Below are 15,240 nucleotides of genomic sequence, written 5' to 3'. Positions count from 1 at the left end.
ATAATCTTATGAAAGGGATAGAGCTAAAAGAAATGCATGTAGCCACAAACACAATATTTGCAAATGATTTCAGCTTCTTTGTAGTTTCATCAAAGATCATCCATACTGTTAGAGTAAGAATTCGTAGCAAATATGGGGCATGAGAAGAGAAGCAATTATTTTAGTCTTTTTAATAATACCTAATACTTTCCATTAGAAAATTATAATATAGACTTCTAAAATTGTATTTACTTTTCTCACCTTTTCATGCTCCAGAATCCTTGTTGAGTTTCAAAGAAAAGATTTCCTAAATATGGTTTTAAATTAACCCATAAAATTCTAGTTTTATTCTTTCTTAATTATAATATCAAGTTGAAATTTCACATATGTACAAAAATGTCAGAGTTTAAAATAATAGTGTAAATGAATCTAAAGAAAATAGGTAAAATTCAATACAAGTTAGTGTAAATGAATCTAAAGAAAATAGGTAAAATTCAATACAAGTTTTTTAGCTAAGTTACTACCTGCTTTTTAGAAAAGTTTTATTCAATGTCAGACACAGCATTCAGCTTGTAGAAAGACAGTGAAAAATTCCAACATAAAGAATTTTTGTATAAAATTACAGGGTTAATTGTACCTTAGAGGGAGAGAATTGTTTACTTGTATCACTATCTGCAATTATAGCTAAAGCTCAGTCTTAGCAAACATCCTTCTCTTTTGACTGTGTTGTATCTAAGCTATATGTCCATTAAAAGACTAAATACAATTACATGATAATTAAATTTGTTGTAGAAAATGAGGTTTTTTTTTTTTTAACTCTCTAGTATGTGGCAGTTTTGAAATAAAAAAAATTAAGACCCAGAAGTCCCCCAATTTTAAAATTCTTTTTATAGCAGAATAGCAATTGGCATATTAATGATTTTGCTAGTTTACAATGCTACCAACATTCAGGATGCTCCTAAAATGTGAATTTAGTGCTAGGATTTGTGGGAGAATTGGAAGGTATTTCATATTTTAGTTTTACTGTTGGCATTAAAAGTGTCAATGCAAAAATTTTAAATGATCATTTTTTCAAAGTAAGATACTTGAGCTCTGGCTGGTGTTAATTTTACTTATATTGGGATACTTAATAGATAACCGTATTCCAAGGATTCAATTCACTTTTAATCATTACTGAATATCTTTTATTCTATATAAATCATGTACATTAATAATCATGTACTCTGGTTCAAATTTGTGATATTTTAATTCATATATTTTTTTCTTTATTTAGATAGACACACCAGTAATTCAGAAGTAATGTCATTTCATCTGACAATAGTTGGCTTAAAAATAAAATGCCAGTAAGCAGACTCTGTGAAAAAGAATTCTCCAAATTCACACTGAATCTTCTTCAAAGATGTTTGAGAAAAGAACTTTTACCAAAACACAGTCACTTGTATGAATAATTATTTTAGAATACACACTGATGGGGACGCCTGGGTGGCTCAGTTGGTTAAACAGCTGCCTTCGGCTCAGGTCATGATCCCAGCGTCCTGGGATCGAGTCCCACATCGGGCTCCTTGCTCATCGGGGAGCCTGCTTCTCCCTCTACCTCTGCCTGCCATTCTGTCTGCCTGTGCTTGCTCTCTCTCCCTCTCTCTCTCTGACAAATAAATAAATAAAATCTTAAAAAAAAAAAAAGAATACACACTGATGTACATACCATAAGGAAATAATGAGAACTACTAAAAATTGTGAATTTTATGTAATTATCTGGTCTTGTAATATGAGTATGTCAATGATAAGCTATCGGCATTTTGCTTCTGTTCTTGGAATCTGAGAGCAAGCCATGAGGATAGCATGGCAACTAGATTTTTGCTGTCTAGTCAAGGGAGTCTACTCACAATTTTGAGTCAAAATTTAGGGGTTTTCTTTCTTTGATGGATTAAAAGATGTCAACTTTCACCCCTTTAAGAATAAAGATAGTGTATTAATCATTTTGGGAAGGTCAAAATAAGGTCATTTAAAACCATCTTAGGATTCGTTTTTTAGTTAGGCTGTCACTGGCTCCTTGTGATTTAGTTATGAGTTTTCCAAATAATGATTTAAATACAGCCATGTCATAAATTGAGTAATTCTATATTTAGAGAAATGAGGTGTCCTGTCGAGGTAAAATCATCATAACTGTTTCAGATCGCTTCAGACCAATAGCTCTTGGGAAATTCTTTTCAGTGCCAAGTAACTGTCTTCCCTAAGAATTTCATTATACTAAAAGTGAAGGTTACAAAGCTATGGGCCAATCAATGTGAAGCATTTCTTAAAATTACTATCATTTTGTGAGAAAGTTAAGCAAATGCCACTGAAGTTTGCTTTTATAACAGGTAGAAATGGCTTTAAGCTTTAAGGGTCGAATACAACTGATTACATACAGTTCATTTGATTTCCTCAAAGCTCAAAGCAGATGAATGAGCAAGTATCCAGGGTTACCCACACATAAGCAGAAGGCAAAGAACAGATATTTGTACATTTTCATGTATGCCACATAGCTTTTTGTAAATACAAGTCATCTTAATAATTTTGTCTCAATTTCTAATTAATCTCAAGTAGCCTTTTACTTTAAATACTCATTATGACCCCTATATTGTCAAGTATTTTATAAATTTCTACTACTTCTCGCAAGATCCCCATTGTATCATCTTTTAATCATAATAGTCATCATTTACTGTCTCTGAAGTCAGCATTTTCAAACCAAGTGTGCATCATTGCTTAATTCACAGAACTATGATATCAGGGATGGATGTCATCTACCTAATTTAATAAATTTAAACAAAGCCTGACACCTAATAATTTTATGCCAAAAAGGTAATTAAAACATTTATACACACATTTCAAACTAGGTATTTATCTCCCATGCTATTAGTCTGTACTTGAACACAATAAAAGCTACATATTCACTTCCTTTTTATAATTGGTGTCAGTGTCTTTTACTGAGGCTGATAGGTCTTTAATCATTGCAATGGAAAAATCTGCCAGCAAGTGTCTTTATAAACTCCTCGTAAGAGGTGAAATCAGTAGCCAAGTCAGTCACATGTATGGACATTTATATTATCCTTATAAGTCATTAGTCTCTCTTGGCAGAAGCCCTAATACTTTAATTACACAAGGAAGTTTTTTTTTCTCATAAATATGTGTATATACACAACTTAAAAATATATCTTAGCACTGCTCACAGAGCTTGAATAGTCTGGGAAGTCATCAAAAGATTGTAAAAAATAAACATAGGTCTCACATAACACAGGTGTATGTCTTGAAGAGTTTATGCTGCACACAACTGTGCCCTTAGCTCTCTTTTCCCCTTATTTGTAAAAATGTATCAATTAATGGCATGGTCTTGAAGCTAAACTGCTTGTGATGGATTCTGACTTAAAATAACTTGTATTTTATTGAAGGCTGTAATTTTCCCATCTGAACAGTCACACTTGCTACTTAGGAGATTAAGAAAGATTTAAATGTAATGCATTTCTTTTCCTATGATAAATTAAAGAGCTAAAAGTTTTATATTATATTTTCAAAACATAAGAATTTCATATATGTGATCAGACATAGCCACCAGATATAGAAAACTAATTTTTGGTCTTAGGCCATTTTAAGACTGGCAAATATTCATGAAACACTCTGGTAGAAATTAATGATTTCATAAGAATGCCTCAGAAAAGTAGGTGCTTATCAATTAAAGCCGTTTTTCGGTGACTGCTGTTCACTGAGGTTGTTAAGTGGGTGTGTGCATGCGTGTTAAGCATGTGCATATATGTGCGATGTGTTCAGTATGCATATTTGTTTTCTCTATATATGTACATGCAACAACCAGTTGATTAAATGGAAGGCATATTTTCACGATTAAATCTGATTTCACATGGTCATTTATGAATGGAATTGAAAATATTTCCTATCAGATGAAGAAATAGGGTACTTATATTTTGTTACTAACATCTGTGTTCCCCATTTTGTGTGATTTGAGTCATGTTCATCTTTAGAGTAACAGGTGCTAGCGTTGTATATTCTGCATTTTGTTTATAATAGTCATGTGTTATTTTTAGATTTCACTTAATTGAAATCATATCTAAAGAATTGAAATCTTAAACCATTCAGTTCCAAAAGCTGCTTCGCCTGTGTTAATAGGCTTCCATTGTGTGTTTTTGCAGCAAGCTTAGTAGTGGAGGAGCGAACAAGACAGATGAAAATGAAAGTGCATCGATTTAAGCAGACAACAGGGTCTGGTTCTAGTCAAGAACTTGATCGCGAGCAATATTCCAAGGTAAAACTAGTAGTATCCAACCAATAGTTTCCCTTTTGAAAATGTACAGTGTGTCTAGCACGTAGGACTAGCAAGCATCAGTTATGGTAGAGAAGTTATCATTCACCTCACGTTGTTGCATCATAACCTCTGTCCTCTTGATATCTTCACAAGATCTATAGCTTTGTTAAAATATCAGTTAACTGGGATTTAATGTTTTTTCTAAAAAGAAAATGTAAATACTTAATTTTAAGGTCACTTAATGATTTTTGGTCAGTAGTCAAATTCACATAAATAAGCAAGATATAGGAAGCTGTTTTATTGCTTGAATCTCATTTAATATTGCATTTAAAATATTAATATATACATAGATGTATAGTTTAAATACTATTTTAGGTTGATATTGATTATTGAGATTTATTAGTGAATGACATAAGTTATGCAATGTGAAATTTCTTCTTGATCTGTCTTTAGTAAGAAAAGTAAATGATTTCAAAATCTTAGAAATTGAAATCCAGTTTCAAGTGGCAATAAAACATTTAATTTATATTTCAGCATTATTTTGTAAGGATGCACTAGGAGTTTATAAACTGCTAACTAGCATCTAATAATTTTAATTAAAATATGTGTAGAATGTTTTTACCTCATGAAGCAATTTTAAATAGCTGGTTTATTTTAAATATATATTTTATTTATATATTATATTTTAATTTTTATCTTTATATTAATATAAAGATATAAATTATATTAAACAATTATATTATTTATATGTCATATGTATTAATACTACAAAAGTGGCAGCAGCCATTATAGAATAACCGGTGTTATAATTTGATGTCAGGAAGCCCTTTTGGAAGTAATGTTTTAGAAATCCAAAATTAAATAAAAACTATACTAATTCAATATTGTGACCTTGAAATATGAATGTAGAAAATCCTACTTATTAGTAAATATTAGAGGTTGATCTTTAATAGCTAGATATCCAGAGACTAATACAAAAAAATAGAGGTGGTCACAACATACGACTTGTCACCAGACTCAAAAAGAGTCCTTGTATTGGATGCATTTTACCACTTTACATCTTAGTCAGCTGCAGGAGGATTTCCAACTAAGACAATGCCTAAGGTCACGGATTCAGTGAGGCTCAGTACCCTGGAACTCTGAAACAACACTTTAAATGGTAAAATTATTTGAAACAAAAAAACAAAACAGTGAGCAGAATACCTTGATGTGCCATAGAGTTGCTGATTCCAGCTCCACAAGTCTTCTCTCTGGCTCATAATTATCACTGAGTCAGCTTATTTGTCTGTCTTCTTTATGAATATCATCATCATTTTTGTTTCTTTTACAACAAATGCAGTAGCAATTAGAAGGCAGGATAATTTGTTTTCTTCCTCCACCGTTGAATGTAGTTATTTAGAAAGGTTCTTCAAGTTGGGACTGCTTCATTAAAGCTGGAAATGCCTTGTTAATTTCTTAGCATTATGTGAAAGGATAAGGTCAAATAGAACAGCAAGTCAAAGTTAGGACCAGTATAGGAAGCAAGTGGTAAGCAATCAAGGTACCGTTGAAAGCCATTCTGGATCATTCTGAAGTAGGATTCTAATCATCAGTCAGTTGATCAAAGCAATTTACAAAATGAAGTGCCTTAGAAGTCTAAACATCCACTACAGGCGCCTGAGTGGTGTAGTCACTTAAGCTTCAGACTCTTGGTTTCCACTCAGGTCATGATCTCAGGGTCATGAAATCGAGCCCCACATCCAGCCAGACACAAAGCCTGCTTAAGATTCTCCCTCGCCCTCTGTCCCTCCTGCTCATGCTCTCTTTCTCTCTCTCAGATAAATAAATAAATATTTAAAAAAAGAAGTCTAAACAACCACCAATACTTAATATTCATAATAAATCAAAAGTAGGTTTATCTCAGTTGGGAGAGTCCATATTCTTTGACTCATAGAAATTTAGAACTGAAAGTACCTGAAATTAATCTTCTATTCCAGCTCTCTTATTTACCAAATTTATGAAAACTGAGGCTTACCCAGCATTAGTAAAGCCTTTCTATGGTGTGATGAGCCCTAGATCTCCTTATCTAAAACTTAGGTATTGCTGTGTTCTGCTTCTTACATCATTGAAATGTACACATCATTCCAGTTTGATTCAGAAGTTCTATAACTTAATTTGCAAGCAGTTAAATTACCATATTCTGTGTTGCTCCCTCCTTTGCACCTTTTTCTTTTTCTACCTCATCATACTTGGCTATTAAAAAAACCATTACCTTCAAATATATTACTGTTGTTCTTACTATATAAATTGATAGTACCATGTTACCTAAATAAAATTTTGATATAGTATCAATAAATGTGAGACCAAGGGTATGATATCTTGAAGAACTTATAATAGGATAGGAAAAATATATAAGATAAAATAACAAATAATTAGCTTATTTTTTATTTTATATGTCAAGTAAAAGATAAATCCTCCACAGTTCTAATATCCATATTGTGGCCTAATGCTTATAGTAAAAGTTCCCATTTCATTAGGAAATCATTTAAGTAGTTTTCCATTTTAAGTAGGTTCATTTCCAAGAGAAGGCATTTCAGTTAAACATCTCTTATATACTTGAGAAAAGTTCTTTCTCATTTTTTTATACTTTCCCCCAACCATTTTATAATTTACTTTATAAAATCATATGATTAAGAACTAATACTGTCATAAATTTAATATTCATTAACTTTTGAACTTTACTCCTTTCTTGATTCTTTTTTAGTGTTTTAATCCATTTGACATTTTGGTTGAACACCTTTGTTGAAATTCTGCCAAATTAGAAATTAGTTAACCATTCTCAAAATATTTAGAACCAAATACTAATAGAACTAGATTTTCTTCAGGGCAAAGAATTATCAGGCAAATGTACTATAATTCCTAAGATGTTAAAACCTGGCACCTCCTTTAAAATATGGAACATCCCTAACTCCATCTTGAGTAGGGAATTGGCACTAACTTTACTTTTGAAAACACACAAGACTGCTTCAGGATCCCTGAAATGTGATGCGAGGCTATTTTTTCAATGATGTTATGCAGTGTTGCATTCCTTAATGATGGGGTGAAATTCATAACTGGAGGGTGAGTATGCATTTAGGCACTCAAAATTTAAAGAGTGTTTATGTTTCTGTAATCCAGGAACAGCAACAAAGATTGATGTGATGGGTTTTGTAGGTAGCTGCTAAATGTTTATTATTATTTTTAAAAATAGCTGCCCTATAATTAGAGTCTCCCCTCACATGAATGACTTATTTCCCCCTGTATGGTTAGTATAAATTCCTCCTAGTGATATACTATTTCTCAAAATACAGTTAATTCATTTCCATTAAAATGTATAAGTGTTAAATAGGAAATTTAACAAATTATGCTTGATGAAGATTCAAAGTGATTATTTAAACTCCTAACAGACTTTGGAAATAATATAGTAGTAAAAAGTGAATATAAAAGTCTTTAATTTCCTTCATATAAGTAAATGCAAAGAAAACTGTGATGCATTGTTCTTTAGCCCAGCATAGAAAAATTTAATATAATACACAGTCATTTAAAATCCCTTGTTTAATCTCTTTGCTGAAATAGCAAAAGTCTATATACAAAAATGTTGAGGAAGAGATGGCTTATAGAGAAGGAAGATTTCTTTAGTTGGAGAAATAATATTGTGTATACTCACATATCCTTATGCTATAGTCTGCACTGCTTATTACTGGCATTTGCCAATAAGGGGAACATTTGTTCTGGCTGTCAACACAGTGGCAGAAAATCTCCTACAGCTGGATACATTTTTACTGTATTAGAGCCCAATTCTTTCATATCCCCTCATGAACAAGCTATCATTTCAGTATGTTTGGAAACATGATAATAATTACATGATATATGTACTTAGCAAAATAGTTTCCAAGACAAGTAATATAGGAGTTATATTTGGACCCCACTAACAATATTAAATTCAGACCCTGCTATGTGAGGATAGCTGTGTAAAACTATGCTAAGTTTGTACTACATCTACTCTGTAAATAAAAACAGCTCTGATTGAAATCATGCCAGGACTGAATTGAATCATGCCAGGATCATGCTATAAGATATAACAGAATTTGATGGTAAAACATTATCACTTTACTTTAAAAGACATGTTATGTTAAATCATATTAATATCAGATCATGCATGAAGTTCTGTAAGAAGCTCAATTCTGCACATATATGACTATTTTTGGATTATAATTTAACACATGGCTTTCATAAACAACTTATGCAATTATGAAAAAATTATTTGGAAAGATAATTTCATTGATAGTCTAGAATTTGGAGTTGTTTCCATACGTGATGTGAAATTCTTTGCCCAGTACATACACACGAGAGGTGAAGAATTAAAACTCACATAAATATCTCAGGCCTAAACTACTCTTATCTGAGGAATTATTAAGTAAACATGATTCTCTCTTCTAGGATTAAAAAAAAACAATGTCTTATACTTCTTTTTGTATATACAGATACAGGGTTTTAGCATCATTTTACTTAGTATACTTTAGAATGACAATTATTATAAAAATTTTTAAAAATAGTGTTTGGATTATTTTACATTCATTAAAACTCATCTGATATGGAGCATCAGAGGGTAGATAAGTTTTCCTACAAGTTTAATAAACATTTGATATTTTTACATCTTAATGCATAAATCTAAAATTAAATTACTTGCTAAGAAACTTGAATACCCAATGTTTAGTCATATGTTCTTATATTAATAAGTTATATTAACTTCCAATTCCCAAAATAACAGAAATCACTTGGTATATTAGTATTTTAAAATTATATATAATTAAGTTTAAGTAATTATTTTATAACCAAACTATTTATTATAATGAAAACACATATATAAAATAATAATATGTAAAGCTACTTGCTGTGTCATCCACTATAGTAAGAGTCAAGTAGAAAGAAGAGGATATTAACTGCTCTGACAACTTTGCATGTTTTAATCTTCTACCTAACAATTTCTAAAATCTTAGGTAATGAATACCAAAGACAAATTTAAAAAGAAAACATATAGTACATACTCAAATTTTAATAGGAATCCCATTTTTTTTTACTTTTGACACTGATAGTTTAAATCTGAAAATGTCTAATTAAAGTACAATAGAAAGCTGGCGTCCAGTCTTTGCTTCCATCGCTTTACTCCTCTTTGGCACAGGCCCTTAACTCTAATATCAGCCCTTCTTTGTGAAGAGATCCATTTTTTTGGAGAAATTGAGAAACTGTGGTGTCTTTAAACAGGGAAAATGTGTCGGTAAATTGAACGGTTACGGAAAGAATCAAAAGCACAGACAGAAGCAGTCTGTCCAATGCATAGAGTAGAGGTGAACACAATGGGCAGTAATGAAAACTAAAGCAAGAATAGAGAAACCCATACACTGGGGAAAAAAGGACATTTTGAAGTTTCAAGTCTATGCCAGTAATTTATTCAATGAATTTTCTACTCAAGCATTTAAAGTTTCATAAACCATTTTTTACCACTCAGAGGACATAGGATTTTTATATTGGAAATCATATACTACCTAAGCGTTTGTACTGTTTTTAGATTCCACACCTGCTTTTATGAAGGTGCACATTTACTTGGCGTGGGCTAAGTAGTCATTAACCTCACCATGTATGTCTCTTTTCCCACAACCTGATGTTGGAGCTCACACTTTCTTGTTTTTAATCTTTAGTATAATATACATAAAGATCAGTACAGAAGCTGTGATAACGTCTCTGCCAAATCATCAGATAGTGATGTCAGTGATGTGTCCGCCATTTCCCGAACCAGCAGTGCCTCACGCCTCAGCAGCACAAGCTTTATGTCAGAGCAGTCTGAGCACCCCAGGGGTAGAATCAGGTGAGTCGGCAATACTGTTTATATCAACTGGGTCTGTATCCGTGGTAGACAAATGCAACTAGCTCTCTTGATGTTCTTGCTAAAACACACTTTAGGTGAAGCAGCAGAAACATTTCCCTAACATAACCCAGGGTGGGAGTGGGCTGAGTGTTTATTTACTGTTATGTAATATCGCCTATAGACCGTTCGGTATTATCTAGCTTATAACCGTGGTCATAATTTTAGAGATTGATCAGAGTCACATTTGTGGGAGTTTCTTCTAATATGATTAAATCCACAGAGCATCCTTTAGTCCAGTGTTAAAAATTCTTTCCTGTGCAGGGCCAGATGGTAAATATCTCGGGCTGTACTGGACAGTCTCTGTTGCATTTACTTGGGGATGTCCTTGTAGTGTGAAAGCTTTGTAAACAAGTGAGCATGGCTGTATTCCAATAAAATTGTATTCGTAAAAACAGGAAGTAGGCAACATTTTGCTCATGGGCTGTGATTTGCTGATCTCTTCTTTAGTCCCATAGCAGTTGGCCTGCTTGCAGAGTAGGATTGGGCAGTTGTGACACAAAATACACATCCCTAGCTTACATTCCATGAGTTGTAGGAAATCTGCGTGAAGTTTGTTTAAATCACCCATTGTACTCTTGTCTTTTTACAAGGCAAATACCCCACTGAAAGGGAAAAGATCACAGGAATCCAACTGCCATCTTACCTAAAGCGGACTCAATATAGACAAGGCGTATTTTATGTTTGTTCTTAACTAGTTTCCAGAGATACCAGAAATAGAAGTCTCATTGAAGGAATTTGGGGCTTGAGGAGAGGCCCAAGAAATATAAGTGTTCAGAATAGGAGCAATTACCTTTCTAATACTCTGAAAAGCCTTTTATCGTGCATTGTGATGATGTACAATAAAATATCTTTGAGCATTCCTTCTTCCTGGATTTCCCTGTTGAAACAAATTGAGAGTAATTATCTTACTGTTAATTAACAGTGTCATATTCAGATAATCTACATGAGCAATTTCAACTGATAATGATGTTTAATAGAACATGCTTATTTCTATTTCTGATGTTCTTAACATGTGGTCCTAATGGAATATGAAGTTCGCTAAAATTTAAGATAGAATTAGAAGAGCTAATCACACTGAGCTGCATAAGATCAAGGGGGTAATTATCATTCTAATTATCTTTTTGAAATATTAACAAGATAATATGTTTCAAAACCTAATCAACTGAGCAAGAGTATTAATTAGTAAGACTTAAACAAGGACTTTTTCACTTTTAATCACTAAAAACAACTTACTAGACAATTATAAAACCATAAATCTTGAGGTAATTTTTATTTATATTCACAATAGAGCCAAGCTCTCTGAGTCCCTGGCTAAAAAATATTACTGGTAAATAGAATTTATGTTACTAGCCAACTGCAGGAATAATCTGTGGGTCCATTTTCATTCTCCTGAAATTTTAGGAATAGTATTCTTCAAAATTTAATCTTTCAGAAAAAATTGGCTATGTGATTTTTGAGGAAGAAAGTAAAGAACAGAAACTTCTGGCAGTGGGACAAGAGACTATGATTTCATACAAAGGGGTTCAGAAGAAACTACGTGGTAGTTTATTAGAGCCAGTGTTACTTTGTGGGAAAATGCCAGTTTAACAAATCAACACTAATTATAACCATATCATGACAAGAAGCAAAAGTTGGAGGATTCTTTGCCTCCTTGATTCATATGACTTTTCTTACTTACTGAAGGTGGTGGGGATAGGGGTGGATTTAAAAAGGGTACAAATAAATTTCCTGGTGACAAATCCATTCTTAAGAGGTATTTCTGTTTTCACCTTCCCTTTCAGTTCTCTGAAATTTAGAACATATAGGAGCCGAGAAGTTTTTTTTAATATATATGTAAGTAGATTAGGTAAATTTAGGTACTAAAGATAATGGCTAAACAAGTTTTCCCTTAAGCTAACGTGAAGAACTACTTTTCTTGCAGTTCCATACTTTCGACCAGTGATTGATTCTCTGTATGCGGTACACATGTGATTTCTTAGAATACCTAGCAGGAAATAGAGAGGAAGAAAGAGATACGGGATAAGCGTAGCTCTTTCTTCTGACATTCAGTCTCGTTATCTTTTCATATACATTCTTCCTCCTGAATATCCTCATAGGCACACAAGCACACCTGTGCACACTCATACATGCACACAGTTATCCTGCTTCCATCATCAACCATGTGGTGAAAACGTGACAGTAGGTTGTGGAATGAAAAAAAAAAAAGAAGAAGAAGAAGAACAAAATGACACCAATATAAAAATGCTGTGTCTCACTAATTGGAACAGTGGCTCAGGCTCTTCAGCCTTTAAATAGTCCCTGTTCTTATAACACTGTGAAGAATGATTATTCTCAACATAATGCTGCTTCTTGTTTCTTTTTTTTTTTTTAACTAACATATGTGTAGGTTTAAAAATTCTATTTATTCAAGTTCATGAATAAAAGATGAACAAGTCTAATCAATTATGATGATAGAAAGTATTTATATGTCATAATAAGAATCAGCAAACTTTTGAGTTCCTATCATGTGTAAGGACATCATTATTTTCTGACACCACCTTAAAGTATAATACTTAGGTTACACACTCAAGGAAAGTATAAACTATTTAAGAGTTTAAATTTATTTTTGTTTTTATATTCTCATTATATATATATATTTGCTCTCACTCTCTCGCTCACTCTCTATATGTTTGTGTCAAATTTTCCTATGACACAAGAAATGTTTTATTATACGTTGCTTTGGATGACTTTTATTCTGGAAGTCAACAAGAGGATTTAGAAGACATTATAGCATTTCCAAAGACAGTGTCCCGTATCCTAAAAGTCAACCAAATACCTAGTATTCCCACAAAAGACTATAGGAAGAAATTATATGACATAATCTTACCCACATTATGTAAAATAATAGTATATAGACACAGAATACCATGTACAGTAAAATTTTGATTTCTTCTATACAAGTATATTATGAACCAAGAAAATGTTGAGATAAACACATCTGAAATGAGCAGTGGGCTACAAAGCCTTCTGTATAATTTCTAGTTTTCCAAATACTGCTTACTACATTTTCCTATTAATGATTTGCAATACACGTTATTGTTTTTAAGATCTTGAGAAGTTCTCTCTTAAAACAACTTGTCTGTCTTTGCTTATTCCAGTATGTACCAAACTTACTCCATTGCACAATGCTGTTTTGTTTTGTTTTGGTAAAGACATCTATTAATATACTGAACAGGTCTTACAAGCAATTTGGGAAAATCCTTTTTAGGTAATTACCATCTTTCCACCTTAAAGATAAAATGTTATATAGTTGCTTCAAAGCCTGTTTGAGGACAGATAGAGTTGCACACTTATAGGATGTTTACAGGTTAAGAAGTATAAATACGTTTTGATGAACAATTTCTAAAATATCATTTTCAGAGAGTATTAGGGATTCATGGGACATCACTTGAATCTTTCATGTTTGAGATGATTATGCACCAGATATCCACTCAAGTATGCCACTAGCTAAACTACATGGTTCTGCGTGAATTGAGAAATGGTATCCCTTCCTCCAGCATTCTGAATAGTTTCATTCAAAATAGTCCAAAACATATCTCATGTTTTCAGAGTTTACATATGCAGGGGAACTATAGTAGGAAAAACATAGACTATGAGGTTTGTATTTAGGGTAAATAACCTTGTGTAGATATAATGAATTAGAAGTTATTTTTTAATTGTCATGAATTAAAACAATTTAAAACTTAAATAATTGTTAGGTTGATTCTTACAATATTAAATCACCTAATACTTCAAAATAATAAGCATCAGTAAAGATTGAGGTTCTTAGTTTTTTAGATTTTTCTGCATGCGCCTTGCAATTCTAATTTAGTATTTGCTTAAATGTTCCTCAAAGAATGTTTTGTCATCCAACAACAAAATATGTACAGTGTATTAGTAGAGGTGGCACAATTGACAATAAAAATGCATAGACTAGAAGTGAGAAAGAATATGAGTTTCTGAGTTCTCTGTGTTTACGTTTACATCCGAAGAAGATGTTCATCCCAGAAAGGAGACGAATTTTCTTAGTCTAACTCTGAATTTTTTTTCCATCTTTATCATATATCAGTTTTTTTCCAGGCAGACAAATTTCAGATGTTTTATACAAAACAAAGCTTTAAAAGCAAATGCAAGCATAATCCTGTAGATGTTCTCAGATGTTAAACAATTTGAGAAGCTTTGCCAAAACCAACTGTTTTCCAACAGCATTCACATGTGTAACATATGTTCTCCAGGATCTACAAGGTTGGCTTTCTAGAGCTAGATGGATTTTAATAAACTAACTTGAAAAGCAATTTGATGCAAATAATTGTGGGCCTTTTTATCATCTCCTTTTTAAAGAATATTTTCAAAAGCAAAATTATCTTTGTTTCCTACGGTCATAGTTTGAAAGATGAAAGGTTTTTCTTTTAAGGTGGTAAGAGACTTTATTCATGCATTCATTCATTTTTTTAAACCTACTTATATAAGTACTCATTAAGACATGAGGTTATTTTTTTAAGAAACATTATCTTCTATATACAAATAATAATCTTACAACTGTAAATTTACTGAAATTTGGCATTTGGAGTCAATAGGCATAATAATTACTAAGCTTGTACTTAGAGAAATATGTTTATTTTTATGTATTTATATTTATTTATAAATTTATATTTATATGGGGTTTTAAAATATTATAGATTGTATTATTTGATATTTTAAACTGTGATAGAAAATAAATGCATAGGTTAATATTGTCCAGAAAATCAATTTGACACTGCAGTTATGTTTGGAAAATGTTGCAGAAAATTTCAGATGTATCTTATTTTACAACAGTTCTTCACTTCATCAAAGGAATACAGGATAACTTTTAAAAAATAATCTTTGGATTTTTTTGTGATGGCAGTTGAGAAATACTTAACTGCAAAATCACTTGCTACATTTATAGTTTAGAACAACAAATTAACTAGCTATTTTTTAATGATTTATTTATTTATTTTAGGGGCAGGGAAGGGAGCATGAG

General features: G+C 32.0%; 1 protein-coding gene across 49 annotated transcripts in view; it reads left to right on the top strand.

Moving 5' to 3' along the window:
• RIMS1 (regulating synaptic membrane exocytosis 1) overlaps window positions 1-15,240 on the top strand; it is a 507,054-nt gene that overhangs the window by 401,330 nt on the left and 90,484 nt on the right. For 43 of the 49 annotated variants that reach the window (XM_047733117.1, XM_047733121.1, XM_047733139.1 and 40 more), the window contains 2 exons: window positions 4,164-4,276; window positions 9,994-10,160. The exons of the other annotated variants lie outside the window; for them this stretch is intronic. In XM_047733117.1, the coding sequence (XP_047589073.1) occupies window positions 4,164-4,276; window positions 9,994-10,160 (280 nt within the window). The remainder of the gene's footprint in view (window positions 1-4,163; window positions 4,277-9,993; window positions 10,161-15,240) is intronic. 49 annotated transcript variants of the gene reach the window in all.

The sequence above is a fragment of the Lutra lutra genome, chromosome 6 (assembly GCF_902655055.1).
Source record: "Lutra lutra chromosome 6, mLutLut1.2, whole genome shotgun sequence".
Classification (NCBI taxonomy): domain Eukaryota; kingdom Metazoa; phylum Chordata; class Mammalia; order Carnivora; family Mustelidae; genus Lutra; species Lutra lutra.
The sequence above is the reverse complement of the archived record's forward strand: the minus strand, read 5'-3'. Positions and strand labels throughout refer to the sequence as shown.